General features: G+C 44.3%; 1 protein-coding gene across 2 annotated transcripts in view; it reads right to left on the reverse strand.

Moving 5' to 3' along the window:
* The window catches only part of LOC135396552 (activating signal cointegrator 1 complex subunit 1-like), a 56888-nt gene extending 30972 nt beyond the window's left edge, over positions 1-25916 (reverse strand). The window contains exons 1-3 of one of the 2 annotated variants that reach the window (XM_064627594.1): positions 25369-25916; positions 15426-15555; positions 14204-14301 (exon numbers count right to left, since the gene is read on the reverse strand). In XM_064627594.1, coding sequence (XP_064483664.1) covers positions 14204-14301; positions 15426-15555; positions 25369-25438 — 298 coding nt within the window. In that variant the 5' untranslated portion in view covers positions 25439-25916. Of the gene's footprint in view, positions 1-14203; positions 14302-15425; positions 15556-19476; positions 19637-25368 lie in introns of those variants that run through there. The other variant, XM_064627593.1, reaches the window with a different exon arrangement.
* Positions 25917-27859: the final 1943 nt, after the last annotated feature.

Here is a 27859-nt window from a genome sequence, read left to right on the forward strand (position 1 = left end):
AGCATCTGTGGATGCATCTCTGCTGCACACAATGCCCACATATTTCTTTGTTTTTCCATGATGCAGTGTGATGATTTCAACATCTTGCGTGGACCGACTTTCCATTGAACAGAAACATCTCCTGGAGTCTCAGGAGCAGCGAGGGGGGTATTAGACAGGACAGTAACAGGACAAGAACCGACGACGACTCAAAACCAGCTAATGAGCTCGTTATCGCTTCTTCCACTTTCTCTATGTTGAATAAAGTGTTCATTTGTTCATTTGCTGGTTTTGAGTCATCGTCGTCGTTTCTTGTCTCCTGTCTGTCCTGTCCAGCCCAGCCTATAACTATCGAAGCGGGAAAGATACTTCGTAATGGGGTGTGGTCCACCCTACATGTGCGTTCTATCTGTGACAAAAAGAAGAGAACGATATGTTCACTCGGCAAGTTAAGAAGTTCAAATATTGAAATTAAATTTCCCTATTATATTCCCTAAAGACAAATATTGTTAACCACAAAATATCCGTGACTCGCTTTTTCTATTAATTCTTTTATGTTTTTGACATTGTTACTGAAACACTCTGTGTGAGTGGTGCACAACGCGTAAAACAATTGAATAGTAGGCTGCATATTCATTATTTATGGCCTGACGGCTGGCCTATCTGCGAAAGCGAGAGGTTCTTCATCCGTCTTATGTCACGTACGTATTTTCCACACTATCACCTAAAGTTTAGATATGGTACTAGACATGTGGAACAGCAACGTAGTTGTTTTTGTCAAAAACGGCAAAAGCAAAAAGAAGAGATGGAGGGGCGAAGGGATACTACCTACCACCAAAATGTGTCACAGTCTGTTTGGTCAACCCCATAGCACCAGTACGTTGCTCCTTTATCGCGTGTCGTTTGTGGGAGCGGGAAGTCAAATTTTGTGAGCAAGTTCACCACGGTGGTGGGCACTCGCTCCACACTTTCTTCGCTTTTTCTTTTTTCTTTTTACAAAATCTCCAAACTCTCTTCAGAGTTTCGGCTTTTTGAGTTTTTGATGTTCCGTTTCTTCGGCCTTCTGATAGTTGGCGCTTCATAATTTTTCGGAATATAACAACTAACACCCCCCGTTTTCTGCTGCGGCAAGGAGTCAACGGCTGCTTGAATTGAGAAACACTTTATTTTCTTGGATAATGTGGGAACAAAAAATATTTTATCAAATTACAGATTCAAAGCACTGTTGTGGCTCAGCATTACATGATATTTTGTGTTCTCCTCTGGCAGAGAATGCCGTCTGTCGCCTACAATCATCTAATACCTGCTGAAAGATCTTTCAGCATCTACTGAGTTTATAAGAATTGAAAAATACTTGATCGCAATAGACGCTAAATTTGGTGCAAGCACCCTCATTCCATTCCAAAACCCAATTATGTGGAAGGCTTCAGGAGGTGGGCTGATCTGCTTAGACACTGATGGACCCAAGTCACAGTCCGCTCGTATCACGAAGAATGATGTGGTATTGGGTGATCAGCAGCGATGTTAACAATAATAATCAGTAAATAAATTCCAGACAAGTCCTGCTTGAAAAATGCTGTGTGAACGAAGGTGGTACTATAAAGCCACCTGAACCCGAAATCTGTTATACCTTTTTGGGTGCAGAGCTGTTAGCACTCGACACAAACGAACATCGCACAACAATCCGAACACTAGCAGCATACCACTTCCCACCCACTGCTAATGTGCTTACATTCACCCTTTTGGGGTCTGGTTCAGCACTGTCAGCATCCCCCACCCACACACATGGCTCTGGGCACCCTGCCATTGTGGCACCACAATGCAAGAGGAGCTTATGACAGCCCAGCCTCTACACCTACCACCATAAACAAAAAAGAGCAAACGGCAATCAAGGCAAGAAAGCAAACAGGGACGAGGAGGGTATAAATAACCTTTGCAGTCCACAAAACCCAATTCGGTTCAAGTTTAAAACTTGTCACCGGAATCCAACTGCAGAACCCAAAATTTTGGGCTCAATCTCATAGAGGCAAAGTCGGCCCAGAGGACGTACCGTCCCCGAGCTACACGCCGCCGTGGAAGGCAGGTGGACTACTCGGTATCAAACAGCACTCCCCGAATCTCATAACACATCACAGGAATTAAACTTCAAAGTCCACCATTCGAGACGATAGGTTTTGAAGTTGAATGGTTGAATTATGGCCTATGATATGGCTGTGACACCAAAAGATGGATTATGATGTGATGGGCTGTGATGTTGAATGATGGGTTATGGTGTGATGGGCTGTGAAGTTGAATTATGGCCTATGATGTGATGGGCCGTGATGCTAAATGATGGGTTATGATATGTGATAGGCTTTGATGGTGATGTCATGGTATGTGCTGTAGGCAAGGCCAACATAATGTTATGTTGAACGAATTGTTCAGAAAATGCTGAGCTCTCACATCCTGAAATGGTTTGGAACAATGCAGCATACAAGGGAGGTGTATGGGTGGAAAGGCACGAACAAGGAAGCGGAATACTACGAAAGAACCTGCAAGACTTGGCAGGCAGCTAAACCGTCACTGGCATCTGTAGCATTGCCAGAGACACCACAGCAGAAGCTAGCAAATGGCATAATAGGGCCTTTCGACAGAGCGCCTCAAGGGACTAGACTTGTCATACCCATAATAGACTACTACAGTTACTACCATAGACTACAGACTACTACAGACTACTGCCAGAGGTTGTGTTTGTTAGAAGTGTCACACATCAGGTTGTCATCAGTTTCTTTCTACACACAATCAGTTGCAAGGAAATGCTGGATGAACTTATTTCAGATCGCAGGCCCCAGTTTACATCAATAGTTTTGAAGCAACTGTTGAAGGACTGGGTATCAAACAAAAATTTTCTTAAGGATACTACCCACAGGCTAACTCATAGAAAGATTTAATCGTGCTCTGAAGGACCAAACACAGCAGCAGCAGAGCAGCAGGTGGTACAGCACCATCTTTTGGTTTTCCCGTGGGATCAATGACTTAATGTATGCCACCTCCGATAGCTCGGTCGGTAGCGTGTCCGCCTGCTGATCCCAAGATCGCGGGTTCAAACCCGGCCGAGGACGGTGGCAACTTGGTGGAAGAGTATAAGTTGCTCAAACACGCCGTCTTCTGCAAGGGATGCTAAATGTGGTGTGCCGTGTGTTGAGATTTCGGCACACGTTGAAGAACCCCCTCGTGGGCAAAATTAATGCACAGACCTGATCACTGTGGCGTCACTAATGATTACAGTTGCCTCGCGACGTAAAGCCCTGAATTATGATCATTATTATTATTACTTGATGTGTACATCCCAGCCATTTCATTGCATAGGAAAATGCCAAAAAGAATGTTTCATGTAGCTGGGATATCATTATCCTTGCCATCAGTAAAATGCGATCTTCGGAAATAGGCAGCGCTCGTGAGGGCACATTTAAAACGGTATATGGATAGGTGCTGAAATGTGCTGAAATTTAACCCACAGACATTGTGCATATAAGCCTTAAAGAGAGACTTCGGAGTGAAATGGATTTCAAGTTTGTGTTATTTCTACAATCATTTACATGGCCAGAACACGATTATGAAATATTTCCAACGAAAAAGAAGCAGGAATCATAAAAACGATTTTTGAAATTTGTGAGAGGCTGGTTCTGGCCAGCCCGCGTCGATGGAAGTCTTTTTTGGGCAGCACTGGTTGGCAGACGTCGCAGTGCATGCATTCCTTTCTCTATGTGCCTTGTGTTCTACTGTCAGAGCTCTTGCGCTAATTATTCGGCAATGAGCTAAAAGAGAGGTGGGTCAAGATGATGCTTCAAAGTGCGTGAAAACAAGTCAATTTCGACGTCGGGTGTCACCTATTTCTCCTTTCCAATAGATGAACAGCGTTGCCGTCTGTTGGAGGCAGCGCTGCGAAAAGTGAGATAAACAAAACAGCATAGAGCCGAATTTGTTCCGACCATTTCACACCTGAGATGTTCGACATCAGAGCACGTTTCATACATGAGCTCGGAGTGTCTAAAGAACGAACAGTCCTAGAGAGTCATGCTATTCGTACGCTGTTTCCCGACTCTCTGAAGCCGACTCAATGTGGCGCGTACATCAAACAAGCAACGAGGTATACATTGTCAATTATGATATTTTCCAGCGTGTTAATAGACACTTGTCCGATAGACGCAAAAGTATATAGGTCATAGATTATGCTCTGAGGGAAGTGGCTGACCGTGGTTCCCTGAAGCAAGCAGTACACCTGCATAGGCATAAAAAGCATCATATGTGCGTTATGGACATCCTGTCAACTGAATCCTTAGAAATATCTTCTAACGTCGATTCTGAACGTCGGATCATTCCGATTCTTCAGAATGCAAATCGTACCTCGCGTTGTCAGCTGGAGCAGCATCGATAGAAAACGGAGGATTGTCCTCCGTTGCAAATATGCATCTCACACGCACACAACCGTCCACTTCAAGCTGTCGCTGTGAATAATCTTCATCTGTGTCCTAGTATTCTGATCCCGAACCTTCATCCACAGTGTCGTACGGCTTCACTTTCGGAAACGTAACACAGCGTAGCTACATATTTATACACATATATTTACATATTTATTCCTCTGACAGAAGACGACCGTCCAGTTAGTACAGCATGTGAGGTAGCTTCAAGTTTGCTGACTACTTCTCTTCCGTGTTCAAGCATGCAACTGATGCACCGAGTATATGTTCACTTGTCGATCCATCCACCTGTCTCACCTCATCCCAAATTCATATTGATGGGTCTCATGTGATCTGTGCTATTGCTGAGCTCAATCCAATACGTCGGCTGGGCCTGATATGATTCCTTCCTTTATTGTTAAGGGATATGGGTCAATTTTTGCTCCCACATTAACAGTGCTTTTTAATAGATTTTTTTGTTCTTCAGTTTTCCCATCTGTATGGAAATTATCCCTTATCGTCCCTGTACACAAAGGCGGTTCAAGAGCTAAAGTATCAAATTACAGACCCCTTTCGGTATTGTTATTGTCTTTCTCCAAGATTTTTGAAAAAGTTGTTTTTAAACTTCTATCGTTTCATTTTCGTTTTTTTCTAACCACTGCACAACATGGATTTACACCTAGCAGGTTCGTTGAAACAAATCTTGTTACCTATATGAACTACCTAAGCATGAACACTGAAAATCGAAAGCAAGTTGACTTTATGTATTTTGATTTATCTAAAGCATTTGATACTGTTAACCATGGTTTGCTTACTTTCAAATTGTCATCCTATGGAATGGCATCTGAACTGTGTGCTTGGTGTTCATCATATCTTCATAATCGCTGTAACTATTTTCGGTACATGGGCTCCTGCTCTCGTTAATACTATATGTCTTCTGGTATCCCACACAGGGGTCAACCTTAGGTCGTTTCCTTTTTAATGTGTTTATTAATTATTTGCCAGCCTGTGTACGTAACTCATCGGTGCTCCTCGATGCTGATGATATCAAGTTGTACAGATGTATTGAAAGCTATCATGATTGTACTCTGCTGCAAGATGACATTTCTCGCATTCATAGGTTGATGATGATGATTCAGGTTTTCTTGGCGCATAAACAACGAAGGCCATAATGTGCCAAGACAATGATAAGGAAAGTACTAGTTAAAAGTATAGTGATTCAGCTAAGATAAAACTGTACAGTTAGAGAATAAAAGGACATAAAGCTAAAACTACAATGCGTTTAAAACACCAACGTCTTCAAAGAAACTAAACACCATGGTAGAAGAGCCTTCAAATGGTAGAAGAGCCTCATCCCCCAGCAAAAGGGATGGATGTAGAGGTGTGTGGTATGTGTAGAGCTCATGGAAATGGTGAAGTCTGTGTGTTTCATGTGATGGACATGTAATAAGCATGTGGAGGACAGACTTCATCTCGTCGCACCGAGTGCAATGTGGAGCCTCTTCATTGTAGAGGAGGTGACTGTGGGTCAAATGAGTGTGCCCAATTCTCAACCTGGCAGAAACAACTTCATGAAGACGACTGTTAAAAAGCTGTGTCGGTTTTACAATGGTGGGCTTAACCAGGTGAAGTTTGTTGGTGTGTAGTGTATCCCAGTGCTGCTGCCATCTGCTATTTATGGCCCTCATAAGTGTATGTCGGAGGTCTTGGGATGGTACATGAAAAGGATTCATCTCAGATGAAAGAGCAGCTGTAGCAGCTGCATCAGCGAGTTCATTCCCGGGTATACCCACATGACTGGGTACCAAGCAGAATGTTAAAGAGAGACCCTTTTTAATTACCTTACCAGCAAGGCACTGTGCCTTCTGCACAAGGAGGTTTTTGGACATCACTATGTTGCCTATTGCTTGAAAAGAGCTCGAGAATCTGTGTAAATGACTGACGACTTGGTGTGACTTTCTAAGATGTAGTTCAGTGCGAGGATTATTCCGTATACTTCGTCATTAAAAACTGAGAGCATGTGAGGTAGACGATATGACTGTGTGAGTCCATCGGTTACCATTGCGCATGAGACTGAGGTGCGTGTTTTGGAACTGTCAGTGTAAAAAGCTCTGTGTTGCCCAAGACTTTCTTTAAGGGACTCAAACTCCTGCTGGAGCACAACCGGTGGTGTGTTCCGTTTCTTAAACATAGTCAGGGAGCTATTGAAACATGGAGGTGATTGCCACGGCGGGACCAGAGGACTAGCCTCTACTATGGTGAAATCATTACAGTCGAGCCCACTTATAAAGGTCACACCTACAACGAATGCTCGCTTATTACGAACTACAATGACGCGACCGTCAAAATATGCATTAAGCCTATGGTATTTTTTCTCAGATACAGCGAACAATTGCGCGCCCGCAGCTCGCTTACAGTGAACCGACACGTGCAATAAACTTTTATGAAAAGCTGCAGAAAGTGCTCCCTGTTGCCCTTTTCCCCTCTTCTCTGCGCCCTTTCCTCCTCCAGAACGCGCTGCTCCATCTCTTCCTGAGGCGCGCCTCCAATCCTGCGCGTCAGGCACCGCACGGGCTTCGGTGGCCTCTCTTGCCCTTCAGACCGCCGTGCCAAGGGGATGAAACTCGCAAGTGCACTTGCGGACTAAAGTGAGGCGCTGAGAGCTTTTCACGTCATCAAACGTCATGAAACGTCAGAATTTTTACGTCGAAGCGCGAGTTCTCAACCGTCACGAGCCCATTGGCTCCTGGGAGAGGGAAGCCCTGGGAGAGGGAAGAGAACAGATGAGAGAGGGAAAGGGGAAAGGCACCGCCACCGTGTCTCCAAGTTTCAGTTTCAGTCCTGTGCACGACGGTGAAAGAGTAGGAGGTTGGAGACACACCATGGCATCAACATGCGGTGCAAACGCAAAGCCGTGGACATTGCAACAAAGGTTGCAATCGTTACTGACCTGGTGAGGGGCGAGAAGAACTCGGATTTGGCTAGGAAGTATGGCTTGTCCAGGTCCACGATCTCGACAATCGCAAAGGACAAAGAGAAGTTTTTGCACGCCACCATCAACGCCGACCCGACGACACGGAAGCGGATTCGCAAGGCGACCTACGCAGACGTCGAAGATGCCTTCTTGAAATGGTTCGTGGAATGGTCTCGGAACATACCGATCAGTGGGCCATTGATGCTATCAAAGGCAAAAGACTTCGCATTCCTTTTGGACTTTCCTGATTTTAGCCCGGGGAATGGATGGCTCCATCGGTTTAAAGTAGCACCAAAGTCATTTTTAACACCCAGTTTTCTTCTTATAAAACTGTTAAGTTTGCCAGTAAGATGCACCATGCGAAGTAATTTACACCACAGAGTCATAATTATCGCAGAAACTGAATTTAAAATATGCCGCAAAAAGCGACCGTGCGCAACGGTGGTGAAGAGCAGTACCAGCCTGTGATCTGCCTGGAACCTCGCGCTGACGCTATAAGGACTCGCTCGCTGATTGGCCTAGAAAAATGTTGTCTGCTACTCCGCTGTCGTCTGCTACTCGGCTGTTCGGGGTTCTGATAAAGCCTTTCTCCTTGCTCGGTAAAGCTTCGGGCGCTCCTTGTATCCCCAATTCTCCGGGAAAACTGGCAAAACAGGTTTACGGCGGCAAAGGAACAATGCGCTGACCCCCACTGATCGGCAAACCAGAACGAGTCTCCTTATGCCGTCATCGGTGACGTGCCATCATACCTCCTCATCCTCGTTATAGCTGGAGTGGCGAGTTAAGGGTGAAGGCGCAGAGCTATGTTTATGTGAGTTTTTTTCTGGGAAACAAATTGCACACATCAAAACCTTTCGCGCTATTCGGTATAATGACACACACACTTTCATCAGATGTCTTAATCTGAAATTTTTTTGGATGGCCCTCTGTACTCCTTTAAGGTTCGCCATGGGATCGTCTTCAAGGGTGTCGCCGGAGAAGCCGCTTCTGTCAACATGGAGAATGTCAACACGTGGCTTGACGAAAACATTGATACGATCGTAAGCTACAGTGTGCAGGATGTGTACAATGCCGACGAAACTACATTATTTTATCAAATGCTTCCTGCAAAAACACATGCACTGAAGGGGGACAAGTGTAGTGGTGGCAGGAACAGCAAGCTTCGCATAACTGTGCTCTTGTGTACGAACATGGACGGCAGCGACCGGCGCCTGCCGTTCGTAATCGGGAAGTACCAGAAGCCGCGATGCTTCAGCCACTACGTGCCAGTGCGCTATCGCCACAACAAAAAAGCTTGGATGACCCACGACTTGTTTGCCGAGTGGCTTGCAGAGTTCGACCGCGACATGGCACGACAAAAGAGGAAGGTCCTGCTTGTGCTGGACAACTGTGCTGCGCACAACGTGAAGCCTTCTCTGGCGGCGGTCACAGTGTTGTTTTTGCCGCCGAACGCCACGTCGAAGATTCAGCCGCTGGACTATCATCCATGCGTTTAAAGTGTGCTATAGGTGGCGTTTGGTGCAGCGGCTCCTGATTGCCATCGACCGTCCAACTGTTGACATCCCGCTCCGCATCTCCTTGTTTGGTGCCGTGGAAATAATCAAGGCATCTTGGATGGAAATCAGCAGACAGTGCATTCTCCATTGCTTTCGCTAGGCGGGATTCATGGATGCTGTCAACGAATACGATGCGGTTGTGGATGCTTGTCAACAAGATGGGCTCCACGAAGAGTTGTGGAAGCGCGTCGTAGATGCGGATCTGGCTGATCCCAGCATTGGTTGGGAGGACTTTCTTGGCGCAGACGACGGCGCTGACATCGCAGAGCCGTTCACCGATGAAGGCATCGTGAGTGAGGGCAGGGCAGAATGTGACCCACAGGATTCTGACGAGAATGACGAAAACGCAGAGCCTCCCCCGCCAACAGTAAGTTCGTCGGCAGCGATTGAGTACATTGCTTCCCTGAAGGGGCTTGTGTGCAGCAAAGCTCTGGGCGACGATCATTTGGCCGCACTGAATAAGCTCGAGAGCGCCGTGATAAGCTCGACTTTCGGCGCGCAGGCCCGTATCACTGACTTTTTCTCAATATAAACTCGCATAGTTGTGAATTCTGACGTTTCCTCGCTTCACTATGGATGGTTCACTTAGTACGAATGCTCGGATATAACGAACAAATACCGCGCGACAGTGAAGTTCGTTATAAGTGGGCTCGACTGTATGTGGGAAACTGTAATCCTCACATCCCTGAAGAACACGCATGCTAAATGGGGGAACAATGCTGGGCTTATTAAGAAACTGCTGCTTGAAGCGCGTGCCTCCAACGCAGGTAATAACTGGGTTATTGGGATAACCTCTTACCCTCAAAGAGTACAAAACAGATAAGTAAAATCTCCTTCTTTCGAGTGACCATTCGTTGCTCTCAACATAGAGGCTTTCCACTGGCGACGTGCGGAAAGCACCAGTTATCAAACGCAGTCCCTGATGATGTACTGGGTCTAAAATCTTCAGGAGAGATTTCCGCGCAGACCCAAAAACAACACATCCATAGTCCATTCTATTATGGTATGCGGTACATCAACGCATGGCTATCTTTATGCATAAAGTCGTGACTGAACACTTTCCCCTGGTTACTGACCCTGGTCAAATTAAACGAAGAAACACGAGAGAGAGGTACCTGGGCAACTTTAATTTGCATAACGTAAAAAATATTTATGGTACACGAACGTTTGGATATGATGGTAGAAAGATATGGAATTCCCTTCCCCCATGCGTGAAGGTGGCAAAGAATTCTAAATCTGCCGTCAACAGGGCTCTTTTCGATCATCTTAACCAGGCAGGGTGGCAAGGCGCTCTATCTCCTTTGTAACGTTTGTTGGTTATTAAATGGGGACACGTGGGGGTCAACACAAACTTTTAGTTTCTTAATAAGTTATGATGAAAATTTGCACAGATGTTGATGATGCCCTCAAAATGAATTAACTAGAAGCTAGTTCCATCTCAAATTGAACAAGCCGGTACATTTGATGTCTCGAATGAACAGGAAAAAAATATATGTTGAAGCTATCGGTGAGTTAGGAGAAATAAACTCTTCCCGAAATCTCTGCACTGCGCGGTTCGGGAAATAGGACAGGAGGAAAGAAATGCCTCTCAGAAGACGATGTCGTCGCGCGCAGGTTTGAGTGCCCCGTGCAAGGCTGTTTCTTGTCACATTGTAGTGATCTCTTGCTCTGGATTTAGACCACCTAAGGCGCAGGAGGCTCCCATGTTGACAGCGCTATGTCAGTTTTTGTTTGTCTGGAAAAAATTATCAAAGTTGACTCAAAGCGCCAAAATGCACCATATTCACTGCAACTTTCCGGACGATATACAAAACGGATAAGATTGAGCTTTATGCCATTTAATGTGTCATTCATGGGGCTATTGAGTGGTATATAATTTGATACTCTACTCTATCAGGAACATGAGCGATACCTCTTTAAGTAGCCCCATACCTCCGAAAAATGACGAGTTTCTATCAAAATTTCGACGAAATCGAACCGATCAAGTCCGACTTTTGATTTTTTTTCTGTGTAGTCTAGGGGACTATCTAATACTTGTCAAATATTTTAGGCAAGGTTTTGGTGGGGTTTTTTAGATAAGGGCTTTCGAAATTCGCCATTTTTCGGAGGTATGGTGCTACTTACAGAGGTATCGCTCACGTTCCTGATAGAGTAGAGCAACAAATTATATATCATTGGATAGCCCCATGAATGACACATTAAATGGCATAATGCTCAATCTTATCCATTTTGTACATCGTCCGGAAAGTTGCAGTGAATATGGTGCTTTTTGGCGCTTTGAATCAACTTTGATAATTTTTGTCAATGCAGCTGTCTCTTTTGCCTTAGGTGGTCTAAATCTAGAGGAAGAGATCACTACAATGCGACAAGAAATAGCCTTGCAGGGGACGCTCAAACCTGCACGCGACGTCTTGTGAGAGGCAGTTTTTTCCTTCTCTCCTATTTCCTGAACCGCGCAGCGCACAGTATTCGGAAAGCGATTATTTCTCCTAACTCACCGATGGCTTCAACATATATTTTTTTCCTGTTCATTCGAGACATCAAATGTACCAGCTTGTTCAATTTGAGATGGAACTAGCTTCTAGTTAATTCATTTTGAGGGCATCATCAACATCTGTGCAAATTTTCATCATAACTTATTAAGAAACTAAAAGTTTGTGTTGACCCCCACGTGTCCCCATTTAATAACCAACAAACGTTACAAAGGAGATAGAGCGCCTTGCCACCCTGCCTGGTTAAGATGATCGAAAAGAGCCCTGTTGACGGCAGATTTAGAATTCTTTGCCACCTTCACGCATGGGGGAAGGGAATTCCATATCTTTCTACCATCATATCCAATCGTTTGTGTACCATAAATATTTTTTACGTTACGCAAATTAAAGTTGCCCAGGTACCGCTCTCTCGTGTTTCTTCGTTTTGTTCGTATTTTTTTCCCGTTCATTCGAGACATCAAATGTACCGGCTTGTTCGATTTGAGATGGAACTAGCCTAGAAAAAAACATAACGATGTCTCAAGAACTTTTTTTTTTTTACAAATTTCTTTGTCTTTACATTTTGTGAAAGACCTGCTGAGTTTGAAAAATGCGGTAGAAGACTGCTTGAACTTGGAGTGTATTCCCAAATGTATGGTTGAGGTCATTTAGGTTTTTTTAGGACATTTTTGAGGACATTTTTAGTTTTTTCAATTTCCACATCAACAATTTTTGGTTTTCATTTTTCTGCATGTGATTGCGACTGATGCATCTGGCACAGAAACGTATGATGATAGCATACATCATAAATTGATTTACCTGAAAAAATAAGAATAGACCGACTGGTTGTGGAGATATCTGTTTCACAAGCAGAGCAGGTAGATCGTAAAGTTGTTTTCAGAAAATGAAGTGCAAAGTTCCACGATTTTAACTGCAAGTTAGAAGGCTCCAGCACTATAGTGTCTTTTGTGTCCTTCTGTGCACAGGTTCTCTTGCCTTTCTGGCTCTTTGTTTAATGCACTTTGGCTGCTTTTGCCTTTGACCAAAAGTCAGTCAAGGCAGTAGACCCCTGTCCAACGCTTTTGATGACTTGGATAGCCAGCTCAGGTTCACTTCATACACTCCGCTGCCTTCTTTCTGTGGTAATAACCACTGATCTGCAATTATGCCACAATTCTCGGAGTTCAGGGTCATCTTCGTAGCTTGTGCAAGCCTGGTTCTGGGAACTAGAGAGGTTCCCAGTTTCGAACATTTTGGACATAACGTCTTACTCAGTATTGAGCTCGACGTCGCAAAGCAGGTACTCATAGGGGTTCAGCTTTCCTCAGGGTTGAGATCCTGGGTGTACCGAGGGGGATACCGTGCCCCCCCCCCCCCCCAGTGCTCAGTGGCAGACACGGAAGTCAACGACGCTTGTACTGCAGCGGCGCACCTCTGGCAACACAAACGATGGCTCCAATTGACTTGGACGATGCGACCTGTGCTCGTGAATGGCATAGCCTCCAGAACATTACAGGAAGAAGTACTTGGTAGTGCTTCGACGACATCACCACCGCTAAACACGTCAACAAAGCACTAACTTTCAAATTCCGGCGCAGAAGCCTTTTCTTCTTCTTTGTTATCGGCGGCCTCCACTTGCGGCTACCGAAATGGTGGACAGTGCCATACTTTCATTTGAAAACTTGTTTGTCCATCGTAAGAATTATCCAAGTTCAAAAACATAGCATGAAATAGAAACCAGAAGTTGCGATCGCAATCCCCTCGTGAGAAAGAGCAGACGCTCCGGTAGCCAGAAGAGCCGGTTGCCAAGGGCAATCGAGGAGCGCCCAATCTTAACGTGCACAGAGATCACGTGGCATGGATTTCTCACTTCGGGACCCTGGGACTTTCCCTCTCCGTCTGTGGAGTTCGGAGCGCGGGAACTTTGAAGGGGACAAAAAGTACTTTCGATTGGTGCAAAGATAGTGTCGCTCGGTGGTGTCATTCCCCAGATATGGCTGTTTGAAAAAAGACAACTTTTTGGCAGTTTCCCGATATTGCCTGCTACCATGTGTCAGAAAAAATGAATTTTGGGGCACTTTGGGGCGGATTTGAACAAAAATACTTTGCGATCACTTTTTTGCGATCATTTTTCTTACCAAAAATATGATTTCCAGAAAATCATTTTTTTTTAAATTTTTCACGAGTTGGAGTTGATACCCGTATACCCCCTTAATGATTATATCGGCTATTGATTATTGATTTCTAGATGATAATCTGGCATTATCTGCTATTGACAATCTGTTACTGACTAATGATCATATCTCTATTATTGCTGCTGCGAGTGGATCTATGTATAGCGTTTTTGTTTGGAGACCCCCACTAGCACTTTGTTATGGGTTTCCACATGTTATCTTCCACTTTCTATTGTATTGATATGTAGACAAAAAAAAAGATTGTTTCATGCAGGAAACCCTTGATGTAAGAAAGCACTTCAAGCGATAAAAAATTAAAAAAGTTTAGGGTCACAGAAGCTGATGATGATTCGGGTTGTTATGGCGCATGAGCAACTAAGGCTATAATGCGCCAATACTGTGATATATGATCTCTTTACCAGTTAAAAGATAACGATCAATTTAAAACTGATATATTACTTAAAAAATTATGTGAATTCAGGTCACAGAAGCCTTCCCGGCTCATGTGGGAACGCAATACTTAGGCATGAGTATTGTCAGTTTGTCACCTGGAGGCTCATTGCAGACATATGGAACGGAAAAGTCAGGAATTAAGGTATGACACACCTACCAACATCACCATCTGTGTCCTTCCCAGGTACATCTATCTTGGTGTTTGTTTCCCTCTCAATCTGGTTGCGCCGCACATGCTTTGCACCACAGATTCGACTGAAAAATAAGATATTTCTTTATTAAATTCTCAAGAACTATTGATTGGCATATATTAATGATTTACCTGAGTATTTGTAGTCTATCTGTATTCTATATGCCGATGATGCTAACATCTTTGTAGAAGCGAGAGATATGGAGTCACTCTTCTCTAAAGCAAACATTGTTCTTGCAAGATACTCGTCATGGCTACCCGCAAATAGAATAGTCCCTAATATTAGTAAGTCTAACTTTATTATATTTCATCCTTACCAGCAAATTATTGGAACAATTTGCTGTAAACTTTACCTTGGAGCAAATGAGATACACAGAGTAGCATCTACAAAGTTTATGGGCATTACTATACACGAAAACCTTAGCTGGAAGCTACATATTCTAAATGTTCACAATAAGATCGCTCCTGGTCTAAAGCTAATCATATCCTACCTGTCCAGATGCTTTTGTTAATATATCATGCATTAATTCAGACACACATCAATTATGCATTAGAGGTACGGACTCGCATATATAACACACTTGAACACGTTGTATGTTGTTCAAACAAGAGCATTAAGACTTGTGTTGTCACTACATTCACAAACTTCTGTGACGTTTGCTTTTACTTTGTTGTCCGTGAGCGATATTTTCAACTTTCTAAACATAAAACTCTTATTTCTTGCTTATAGATTTATAAATGGGCTCATTGACTTATCCATAATTACTGTATTTATTTGCATAATCTGTGCACTTTTTCTAAAAAAAATATCGGAAAAGTCATATAGGCTCTCGGTAGAGTCGATATTGACGTTATTACTGCATTGCACAAACGCGAAAGAAGTACCCAAATACTGCACAACCGCCGACGGTCGAGAGACAAACTGCCGGCCCACTACCGCTCATACTAGTATACTGGTGAAATACGCTGCTGGAAGACGCCGCACTTGACAACCAAAAGCACGCTATGGTCATCAAATTTGTCATGTTGTGCTTAAGGTTTGTCCGGCGTTTCTTTCTGCGTTTTATAGTTTGAGAGACAGTAATTGCATTTTACATTTTATCCAGCATAACTTGAAACAAAGTGTTGCAACCCCTTCAAGCTTCACGGTAGCACTTGTATCAACTGTTTCATAAGAATGGATACATACGCCAAAAACTGTTGGGGCACTGGAACGTGTTCGCAGAAGTACCCTGTTGAACGGGTTCCACTGTCACCTGCTACCTGAGAAACCGAATTTGGTATCATGCAGACTGGCTCATCTTCGTAACTGTTGTATCCTGCATGAATAATACTCATGTAAAAGAATGGTACATTCAAGCGTAATCTTTATTTGATTTATTTATCCATGATACTTCTGGCATTAAAATGCCGTTGGAGGAGGGGCAGACATAGGCAAGAGTCACAAATACAGATAAATATTGTATAAATATAAATCAACAAACTTGTAAGCGAAGCTTTGTCAATGAAAATTAAGCTTCAATAAGAGAAAGAAAGGTAGACAACGTGTCACATACAACAGCTTCATTGGGTAATTGGTTCCACTCAGTGATAACAACTGGAAAGAATGAGTTCTTTAGTTGCCTAGTTGCCCACTATCATGCTTCTCAGTTTGGCATAATTTGCAGTCCAATACTTTATTCCTAATAAAAAGTAAAAAGAAAATATTGGTTGTGATCGACCCATTCTGACATCTTTCAATTAACTCTTATTGAGCAATGACTACCATGCAAATGGCATTACCAGCATATCGAAGTTAACAATGATGTAAAGTTCAAAGTAAAGGTCATTCAGTTCCTTCATGTGCAGTAGACTCTCACTTTTTCATCTTGAGAGTCTCGCTCAACTGGCAAACAATCTACATCCATCTACATTTTATTTGTTCACACTTCTATGTTATATTCCCTTCACGTGTAACTGTTACTTTCTAACTTTTATGTCTAATAAATTGTAGCCCTTTATTCTAATTTCAGGTGACATCACTGACAGTACCAGTTTGCAGATTAACAAAACTTCATAATGTCAACTGTGTGCAACGTTGTGCCAATGCTCGCCGAGCCTCACGGTCAGCTCGTTCATTCCCCGGGATCCCAGTGTGGCTGGGGACCCAGCAGAGACAGATTGAAAAGCCTCGGGAACAAAGTTCAGTCGCAAGCGCTCGCACTCGCTTGACGAGGTGATTCTTGCTTTCATAGCATGAAAGCAGCGCACGCACAGAGCTTAGCGAATCGGAATAAATTACTGAATTTTGAAGGTCGTTTTGTTGAATGTGCCGCAGAGCCAGGAGAATCGCGTAAAGCTCTGCGGTGAAAACTGTGGCGTTCGTGTTCAGGCGTGCCATCATAATAGAATCACCTTCAAGGGCAACGGCCGCCACACCATTGCTTACTTTGGTCCCATCAGTGTAGATTGCATGGTGGTTCCCGAAGTTATGGTGAATCTCCAGGAATTCCTGGAGAATGGCAGTGTGTGCAGTGGATTGTTTGTCAAACTGTGTCATTTTTAAATTGGATTGTATGAGATGTCTCTGCCAAGGGGCAGCATCGAGGACTGCCTGCTGCAGGGGAACGCCACAGGGACTGAATCCCAGACGGGAACTCGCCGCCTGCACGCGAAACGGAAACGTGGGTACAACAGAGGGCTTTGCAAGGAAGAGTCGCTCCAGAGCGGGGTTCACACTACAGTGTACAACTGGGTCATTGCCCTGGCATCTGTACTTTAGCGCAGCCTTCACATGTTCAAATTGTCTCCGTCTCTCGAGCGACCATTCATTGCCCTCAACATATAAACTCTTCACAGGGGACGTCCAGAAGGCACCGGTGGCGAGTCGGATGCCTTCGTGGTGGATGGGGTCCAAAACCTTCAATGCTGAAGGCTGTGCCGAGCCATACACGACACTCCCGTACTCAATTACTGATCGTACGACCGAGTCCTAGACCCGCAACAGTATGACTTTGTTGGCTCCCCACGATCGATGGGATAAAACTTTGAGTATGTTGGAGGATTTCAGGCACTTCTGCTTTATGTAGTTTATGTGTGGCACAAAAGACCATGTGAAGTAATTCACACCACAGAGTCATAATTATCGCAGAAATTGAATTTAAAGTACGTCTCAAAAGGCGACTGTGCGCAACGGCGGTGAGGAGCAGTACCAGCCTGAGATCTGCCTGGAACCTCCCGCTGACGCTATAAGGAGAACGCTCACTGATTGGTCTAGAGAAATGTTGTCTGCTACTTGGCTGTTCAGGGTTCTGAAAAAGCCATTCTCCTAGCTCGGTAATGATTCGGCCGCTCCTTCTATCCCCAATTCCCCGGGAGAACTGGCAAAACTGGTTTGCGGCGGCAAAGGGACAAGGCGCTGACCCCCACTGACCGGTGAACCAGAACGAGTTCTCCCTATAACGTCATCGGTGATGTGCAATCATACCTTCTCCTCCTAGTAATACCCGGCATGGCGAGTTAAGGGTGAAGGCGCGGACCATGCTTATGTGAGTTTTTTTCTGGGAAACAAATTGCACGCATCAAAACCTTTAGCGCCATTCGGTAAAATGACACACACACTTTCATCAGACGTCTTAATCTGAAAATTTTTTGTACGGCCCTCGGTACTCCTTTAAACGATAGACTTGTTTTTGGTTTTTAACTTTACTGAAAGTGTGTTACACGTCATCCATTCAGCACGTGTCGTGTAGCCACCTGGTGGCTGGGCAGCATGCCACTCTTGTCCTCTCTGATTAATTTTGCCTCGGTTCCGATGAAGAGCAAGTGCTCGAAACGTCAACCCTCTACTTTTATTCATTTTTCTTATTTCTTGCCCCCAAGTTGTTCTCCCCCTTTGGTACCCAAGTCTCTTTGTTGTGCTCATTTTGTTCCACGTGCCTGGCAGCTCGTCCACTCCTCCTCTGTTCTGCGTTATGTCCACATTGAAGTAGCCGCATAGGATTATCCGTACGTGGGCGTCCACTTCGAGAAACGGATGAGGGCTGTTGGTGGCAATGTAAGGTGCTAGCGATTAAAACAAGAGGATACCGATGTCATGTGACGACGAGTCGGGACGGGTTGGGATGATGTTACAGTTGTGTATGCTCAACGCAGCGTCCGGAGACTGCAGAACAGGTGATCTCGCGAAGTGATGGCGTCGAGCCAGTGATGATGGAGATGCCGGTACTCGGTTCCGATCTCCTTCATATGCGGCATGTTGCTGTAACAACGTCTGTGATGGAACCACAAGACGTTCAGCATGTACAAGCCCTCGATAGTCTCTTGACTCTGAGTAACATAAACAAGCTGATGCTGTTGGCCGCTGTCGTATTTGAAGACAATCCGATCAAACGTGACACCCTGGGATTTGTGTATGGTGATTGCGCACGCCGGAACGACAGGAAACTGTTGTTGTTTGCACTTCACCGTTTTACTGAGACTGATGTTGACAGTGCGCTTATTGATGGGGGTCCAGTCGCAACTGCGTGTGTTTGGTTTGCTGAGAACGTGAGGTCAGGATTTGAGTCGAGACTTGCGACCGATCTGGACGTTTCCAAAGTCAATCCACAGGCGTATGTTCGCGATGGACTCCACTGTCTCACCATCTCTATTAGTAAACGGTTGTGGTACGTCGTCGCCGTACATTGATGTGTGATTGACGTGATGTGGTACATTGAAATCTTCATTCACAAAGGTCCCAATATGCTTGAGAACGCCTATGGACCCATTTATGAGACCGTCCACGACGTCTATGTTAATGGTGATCATCAGGGATCCTAGTTTCCCATGATAAAAAAACCCAAATTCTGTGCTAAAATTTTGGAAATTCCGCGTTTTCCTTGTCAACGATAGGCTCATTCATAACTCACGGTTCCGCAAGTCAGCTTCACTTCACTGTCGAAATTGGTTTTCGGGAGGCGAGGCAAACTACCAAAGTCGCACTAGACTAACCTAAAATACCACTAGTTTCGGTTTATTTATGATACTTTAGGTTAGTTTAGGTTAGATTAGTGCGGCAGTGTCGAGGAATCGGCAGGCAACGTCTAAGTGCCGTTGTCGAAGTCTATTCTTGTTGTTCATAAAATTTTGGAGGCCTTTCCCTGCCTACAACACCCATGCATTTGCCAAACTGCGTCTTTGACATCATTTGGCAAAGGACGTTGAGCTTTGACAGCGCCTTTGTTGAACGTACGATAGCTGTGTATGCTTCAGGCACTTACGACAGGTCTTCTTTTTTGTACTTTCGCTAACCGAGCAAATTTTTCGGTAACATCTTCCTTCAATCCACAGCAGTTCGCAATTTAAAACGTCCATCCGAACTCAAGAACTCAAACTGCTCAAATCTGAAACTCGCAAGATGGACGGGGACGGTGTCAGGGTTGCCAGATGCCAAACTCGGGAATTCAGAAAATCGCCAAAACATAGCCAACGCATAAAAGAAAAGATAGCCAAAATAGCCAAAAGCGTTTTCATTACTCTGTTCACAAAACCGGGAGAATATACAGCATAAGATGTAACTTGCACATGGGTTATGAGAAGCGCATATGCAAAAATTCTTGGTTTATGGATACATTAGTTCGCAGGTAAACTTGTTCAGAAAGGCGTCGGATGGCACAAAGTATTTATCTTATTTTGTTTATTCCGTGTTACCGCGAAGCAACTGTGGCTCTGAGCGGCGACTAAGTCTTTACAGAAACGTCTATTTTCCGCATAGCCAATTTCACGTGAAGGATCCCAGACAGAACACCATCTCCCACGGACGTCCGAAATAGATCCCAATGTCCATATCCGAAAATGGATCTCCGTGGGACTTCCCTGGGAGGTATATCCGTAGCCATATATCCGCAGGAGGTCCCGTTGCGATTTGTCCACGGATTGTCCAAATCGGCTCCGTGATGCACAGCACAAATTCGACCATAAACCAACTCAGTTTCTCAAACAGAATGAGTAAGAAACAGATACCTCCACAGTGACCTAATACGCCAAGCAATTTCTCACATCACTGTTGTTTGTGCACGCAATCGTATACAAACTTGCATATCTAACCCTTCATTTTGACCACAGGCGAACAGGGCTCTCGTACTTGTAGACGCTTGCGAAAACGTACTCCAGCATGGCGTATTGCAAAATAAGCTAAAAAAACGCCAAAAAAACTGAATCCAGCCCTCTACCACTACAATTTCAATTCCGAAGCTACACGCAGATTAGGCCCTGCGGCATCGTTGCGATTGCACAATGTTTGCACTTCACAGTGCAACGTGCAACGACCGTTGCGACCGGCGACGCGGCGCAGGTGCATCCGTTTCCAGTCCTGGACGGATCGTCGCCGGACAGCTTGAACACGGCACTTGAAGAGGAAATATTCGCATCCTCGTGGGACTTCCCTGGGACATCTGCCCAGGATGCGGACATGGATGATCGATTTGGGAATATTATGGGACACAGTGTTCTGTCTGGGCGGTGTCTGTTTTCTGTTTGGAAGCGAATACGACTTCATTTCCAAAGTTTTTCGGCTAAGTAGCCCAATCTCTTGTTGCTGTTTTTTTTTTAATGTACAAATGTGCACTGGTCCTGACTGAGTGCCTGTACTTTTTTTTTGCGGGGTGTCGCGTTTTAATTGCACAAGTACGCTGTGCAGAATTTGTGAGCCTGGTGACCGTTGAAAATTAACACTGCATTCCCATATGCTACCTGCCATTTGTAGCGTTTAAAAACATATTGTTCTTACTTCCTACGGTGTTTTTCTATGTGTTAGATGCTGTTGCAATACGTTCAAATAAAAACACAATGCATTTTGAATATGTGTCTCTTAAGGCTGGTAATCCTGCTGAGACATCTGTGGGTGCATGAGCTATAACAGTCCCATACATGTCCCTGCTATGACCTCTGAGGATCATAGCAGGACTTCCACAGGAAATCAAAACTGCGGCCACGCGGAGCTCCACAGGACATCCTCTACACGTCAGCTCCCCAAAATGGTCACATCCTGTGGACGTCCGGATCTCCACCTCAGGTTTTCCACGGGAAATCCACAGGAGAGCATTGTTCCCTCTGAAATGTTCTCAAGCCTCATCTCATAGTCTCATGAAATAGAGTTGTTGTTGCTGTTATTCTTATTCCTAAGGTCTTTTTTCGTCAACGCGTTTGTTTGTTTGCTTGTTTGTTTGTTTGTAACGAAAAAAAAGAGAGGAGAAATTGAACTCGTCTCCCGACTTGTTCTGCTACTCCTAACATAAATTCTCACCCCCCACCCCTCCTATTCACTATGCATATGTTCGCTATTCAGAAGTCCACTATTCACATGTTCACTAGCAGTCCGCTATTCACAATTATCATAAGATCATGCACAGAGGATCCTAAAAGGCGGTGTCCATCCCACAGTTCTGAACAAATTTCACAAGTGCCGCCAAGGCAGCATCCCTCGTGTTCGGTGAACAAAGTCCCAACACCGAGTCGAGCAAGTGTAGCTCTTTGAGACGCATACCTAGTACAGTGCATTATAATATGCTCACTATCTTCCACCGTTGCACAAACCGAACAATTAGATGAGTCGGCTTTTCCAACTTTATGAAGAAAATGACGGCCATAAAGCACATTCAACCGACACCGGTGTAAAAACGTCTGAACAGAGCGCGGTAACGTAGACGGAACACAGAACTTTAGCTCCGGATCTATGCGATGTAGCAGCGACGAATCACTCTGCAATTGTACCCCATCGCCGTCTGCACAGTTCCTCCGACAATGACTTTAGTGAAGTTGTAACATCTGACTTTGTGTATATCACCGGATGTAGTGTTGAAGATAGGTGTGCTATGTCCGCTAGTTCATCTGCAGCTTGATTCACTCCTATACCCACATGTCCAGGAATCCACTGCAAAGTTACTTTGTGGCCGGTGACTCTACACGTGTTGTATTCATGGAGTATTTGGCGAACTGTTGGTGTCATACAGCCATTTCCCAAGAATGAAAGTATGGCTTGGAGTCCAGCTTTTGAATCGCTGTATACAACCCACTCGGCAGGTGACTGTTGTGCCACTACGTACGTATTGCCAGCTGATGGCTACCAATTCTGCTGTTGTTGAAGATGTTTTGTGCGACAGTCATGCGCTCTTTCCTGGGCAGTGGAACCACAAAAGCAGATGCTGAACTTGATGCCGTCGTCGATCCGTCAGTGAAAATAGCAGTGCTGCTACAGTGACGCTCCATCATAGATAGACAATGCGCTCTCAGCACTGCAGTGAGCAAAGTGGACTTGGGATGCCCAAACAGAACAAAACTTCCCGTGGTGTTCCTGGGGATATCCTTTCCCGAAAATTCGGATCTCCCTAGGAGACGGGAACCGGAAAAAATGTCCCCGGAAGAAATGTCTCCTGGAAAAAATGCCGCCGGAAAAAACGTCCCCTGAGAAACATCCACTTTTGGTACGCGTGGAATTGTTGCGAAGTCCCCGGTTTAAAGTCCTCGGACTCAAAATAAATACTAAAATGCCTAACCACTTACTAAGTGTTTTTGCTGGGAAAGCTTGGGCCACTTCCACTCACGATTTCGCGTAGATAATACACTCCAATCAATTGCCACATTTGTTGATACAACGTGCGCACATGGCTGGGATATTCTTATTTTGTTTCTTTCTTCTTATACTAAGAAGTATATCCTGCGTGACGTCACACTGACTGGTGTGCAATCAGAACGCCGGGAGTTTGCGACTGTAGATTTTAGGCCTTATGACACAGCCTTATGACACAGCTCGCACACAGCTGATGACACAGATGTACCAACTCGCGTGGAGTAGCGGTTAGGATGATTTTCACGCCTTTCACGCCGAGACTGGGAGGTGGCGCGGGTTCGAATCCCCGTACCGGCTGTGCTGTCTGACATTTTCACTGGGTTTTCCCGCAGACTTTCCAGACGAATGTCGGCCCTGGACGCGTACTAACCCCCTTCACCCTCCTTCCTGCTGTCCTCTGTCCACGCCTGTACATCGCGTACAGCAGCAGTTGCTTCGCGGCGCTGACACGGAAAAACATTTTCTCTGCTAATTAACACAAATGTAAAGTGTCACAGAAAGGCGTACGCCGCCCAGTTTCAACAAATCAGGAGAGAAGATGTCATTCGGAACGGCTAGGAGCATGTCAAGTTCTTTTTTAAGAGTGTGCTGATCGACGTGCAGGGTGATGTGTAAAAAGGAAAATAAAATGCGGGGGGGGGGGGGAGCAACAAAATTGACAGGGAAAAATGTATTCCAATATGTCTAGCGGTGTCACGCGTTGCGTCTCGGGAGCCCCATGACCGTACAGGCCGCTTTATTGCAAGAAACAACGAAGTAAATGCACCAAAACTGACCCTGGTCACTCACAGCGACCCCCTAGGCAAATAAATGCTATGTGTGACTAGTCATTTTAAAACGGAATTGAATACGAATAAATTAAGCGACTCGTTGAGTAACCATTTCGGATATATTACCGGATATGTTGGAATATAAACATGTACGGTATGTATGCGTAAGTATATAGCTGATATAGCGCTCACTCTGTTTTATGCCCTCCATGTGTTGGCCTTACATGTGCAGCTTCGGGACTATTAAAATATATTCGGTTTAGAAGACACATCAATTAGATTCGGAATTCGAACATTGAATTCCATATTTGATTCGGAAATGGAATAAGATATACGATTACTCGCATCGGTGTTCCAAAAATCCAAATATTCACACCGTCCTAGTAAAAAGCCAACGTCCGAAGTCAACCAATCCAAGCGTACCAAAAGTGAATGTTACTCAGGGACATTTTTTCCGGGGACGTTTCTCCCAGGGGACATTTTTTCCTGCAACACTTTTTCCGGGGACATTATCAGTAAAAGATGGTTGGGCGTAAGCGGAGATGAGAGTTAGCAACATTGACCCCTGACCCCTGTGCCGGTGACCCCTGGGCCCTTCGCGAATGTTTTCCCGCTTATCGGCGGGCGGAGCGTGTGCGGAGGGTTGTCCGTGCGGTTACCGGCGGGGGGAGGGCTGCGCGTGCGCTTATCGTAGCGTATTTTTCAGCCTGGGCCGACTTCCCTCGCAAATCTTTTCCGCTACAACAGGTGTGCAGTGGGCGGTTTACATGCAAGTGTAGACATGCAAAGGATAGCCATACACAAAAGTACAAGTGAAAATATATTTATTAAAGTCAATAGTGCGAGGAATTATGCTGTGACTCTGTGTGGAGGAGAAAAACCCAGCAAAAAAACGTGAAGCAGAAGAAACACAATACAATACACGTAACAAAGAATATACTTATTGCAAGTACGATACAATAGCATTGAATAGGTATCACAGATCAAACACAATATTTTTTATAAACTGTAATCATACACACAAGTTTTCAATGATTAGAATTAAAATGGAGTAGCACATCTAATAAAAGAAGATATTCTTAATCAATACGATTACAATCAAAATTACAAATTGTATTTTAAAAAGTCGGAGACGTGAGAACCATTACTGCATCACAGGAGTTTTAATTACAGTTTTAATTACAAGTTCTGATATATGCAAGTAATTTCGAGCACAATATGGAAGCTAAGTTTAATATTCCAACATGACACAAATTTAATTAATCAGTTTCTTATGAAGTGAATAGCGCAGACATAGGGAAATAATTCGAATCAACATGATCAACAGATAGCATTAATATAGAACCAATCCGACATATCCTTCAACATTTAGGGAAATAATAGCTACACAATACCATATCAAAACGAGAAATGGACACCACATTCAATCAAATAAGATATTCTTAATCAATATGATTACAATTAAAATTACAAGTTGTATTATAAAAAGTATAATATTCCTATACGTGAGAACCATCATTGCAATAGCAGGAAGTTCTGATAGTTGTATGTAATTAACTGTGAACAGCAGAGACCCTGGAAGACCATGGGACACGAACGACACGAACACAAGAGGAAATAAAATCTATAACACCACATTTAATCAAAGAAGTTGTTCTTAATCAAAACAACAGAGGAGAATAAGCTATCATTTTAACTATCATAAAATCATCCTCGTGACATATTCTCATCGAACACAATACAATTTTCATTCTAAAAGACACTAGAAACCTTACTTTGTTTTATGAATCCAACACCCAGGCACCCATGAGAGGATCTCGGTTTTTCTTCGAAGCTCGGAGACATTATCTCTCTGTCTATACGACCAAAGCACTGCGTATGCTTTATCACTCGAAGGGCTGGGGGCTATATTCCTTTCCCTTCCTCAAGCAAACAGGGCGCTCTCGAGGTCAGATAAGATACAAAGGCGATATATTTTATTGTGCAGCTCAAATAGATGCCGATATTATTCGCGGGGATCACTATCTTTTCGCATCCTTTCCTTGAAACGAAAGTCTTTCGTCAAAGTGGATGACATAGTCGGCTAAGTTTGTACAGAGGCAATATTTCTTATTGAACATGTAGAGAAAGTCCAAATTATTAAATGATAGCAACAATACTCAATCAAAAACGAGAAACAAATTTAATTACATCAATTTTTGTAATATCTTGACAAAAAGTTTTATATATAGGTGAACCACACAGAAATATCAAATGTGAAATGCAACTCAGAGTTATGAGGCATTCCAATCTTAGAGGTACTTACTTATGTCATGCGAGTGAACAATTGAAGCAAATGCAAGACAATAATTATTTCAGGCAGTAAGTTCACAACTCATAGAGTATCAGACGAGTGAATACTTGAAAGAAAATCAAAACAATAATTCTCACAACAGGTGGATATTATAGCATTCTAAACCAGATAATAAATTTTTAATCAATAAAATAAACATAGATATGCTTTTAATTAAGTGTAGATGTGCACTTGAAAACAGAAGAGACAATTGCTCTACACTCTAAAAATGGTGACACTTTTGTGACGCGTTGCAAGCGTCACTTTTTTGCAAAAAAGTGACGCTTTGCTCAAGTGTCACTTCCAGACGCTTTTTGTTCCTTTTTGCTTTTTGAAGCATGTGTCACGAGAGCTCCCACAACAAGTGTCACAAAAGACGTCGCACACTCTAAAAACAGAGCTTCACCGCATAGCACGCCGAAGGCCAACCATATGGTACAGAATGATGCATTTATCACTGTTGGTTAGCTGAAAATAGCAGGCGCAAGCCTTTTTGGGACACTTATGCAGTTATGATAAGTGTCCCGAAATGGCTTACCCTCGCGTTTTCAACAAACTAACAGTGATGAAGACATCGATCTGTACAATGGTGGCGGTCGGCGTGCTATGCGATGAGCTCTGTGTTTAGAGTGCAGGTGGTGTCGTGGTCACGACTGTGCTGGTGGTGCTAGCGAAAGGGCTTGCGGTTCTCGGCCTCACAGAGATGCCGGCTGTGCCGCTTGGGGTATTTCCTGGGTTTTCCTCAGACACCTTGAGTCATATGATGTCGGCACAGGACGGACATTCCCTCACGGCGTCAGTCATGACGTTGCCCTCGTGGTCGCAACATCGCAAGGTTGCATAAAAACTGAGTGTATTGTCTCAATCTCAATCTTGACAACCCTGGTAGTGCATTGAGTGCGCTCCCACCAGCCCACACGGGGAAGGATCCAAAGCGTCCGAGACAGCATGAGACAGAATATCAGACATATACTTAACTTTTATGCAGAAGACTCTCAGAATGTGGCTCTATAGACTTCAGAGATGGGTGAAACATGCAGCGGACACTGACACCTGATGTACTCGTATGTGGAAGGCACGCTCACATGCTAGGGGTCACGTGAAAAGAGAAACATTTTATTTCAGAATCGATACACTGCGAGGTAATCCCGCGGCAAGCACGAAGTTCAAGACCCTCCTGGTTGCTTGAGTCCGTAGAACCCCGACTAAGATGGCAATCGTTGCTCGAACGGCATCTCGAAATACAGGGGTGTCCTGAAGGGAAGCATGGTAACTGAATAATTAGCAAAAGAGCTTCATTTGCGCTTGCGTTGGCGACTCACACGCTATTCTGAAATTTCCTAGTAGGGGTTCTGCAGGTCCTAAAAATAAGTGGTCAGTTTAGATCACGACACATTAAAAAAGAGAAGTGAAGACAAACGAAATGCAGAACGTAATCGCAAGAAACGGCGCAATGAAGTATGAAGAAAAACAGGCCGCAAAGCCTCCATTCTCGGGAGCTGCTCAAAAACCTTTCAATTTCTCTCCATGGCTGTTACTTGCGATTTCGGATGTCAAAGAATTATGGCGCACAGATGCACTGGTGAAGGACGCTCATTACGCGAATACGCGTCGTGCCCGTGGTGCAGACGCGCGGATGCGATTGTCTGCTTGGTAACGATTTCACATGCATAAAGTCAAGTATTTCCTAATGCTTTAGGGGAAGCAAGGTGGGGTTTCCGAAAGCGTGGTCGCGTTCGACAGAGGGGCAGAGGCACAGAGACAATGCGGCACACTTTGCTCCAATTTATCCTCCAGCGTCCCTGTATTCACATGATTTCATTGCGTTCGTCGTTCCGAAAAGAAAACAAACCCCAAATAACTTACCGATACGTCCGTGCTTCACTGAAGGATGCCCTCACATGATGCACCATCCTGCGGTGCACACGGATGTG

Source organism: Ornithodoros turicata, chromosome 6, assembly GCF_037126465.1.
Source record: "Ornithodoros turicata isolate Travis chromosome 6, ASM3712646v1, whole genome shotgun sequence".
In the NCBI taxonomy this organism is placed as follows: domain Eukaryota; kingdom Metazoa; phylum Arthropoda; class Arachnida; order Ixodida; family Argasidae; genus Ornithodoros; species Ornithodoros turicata.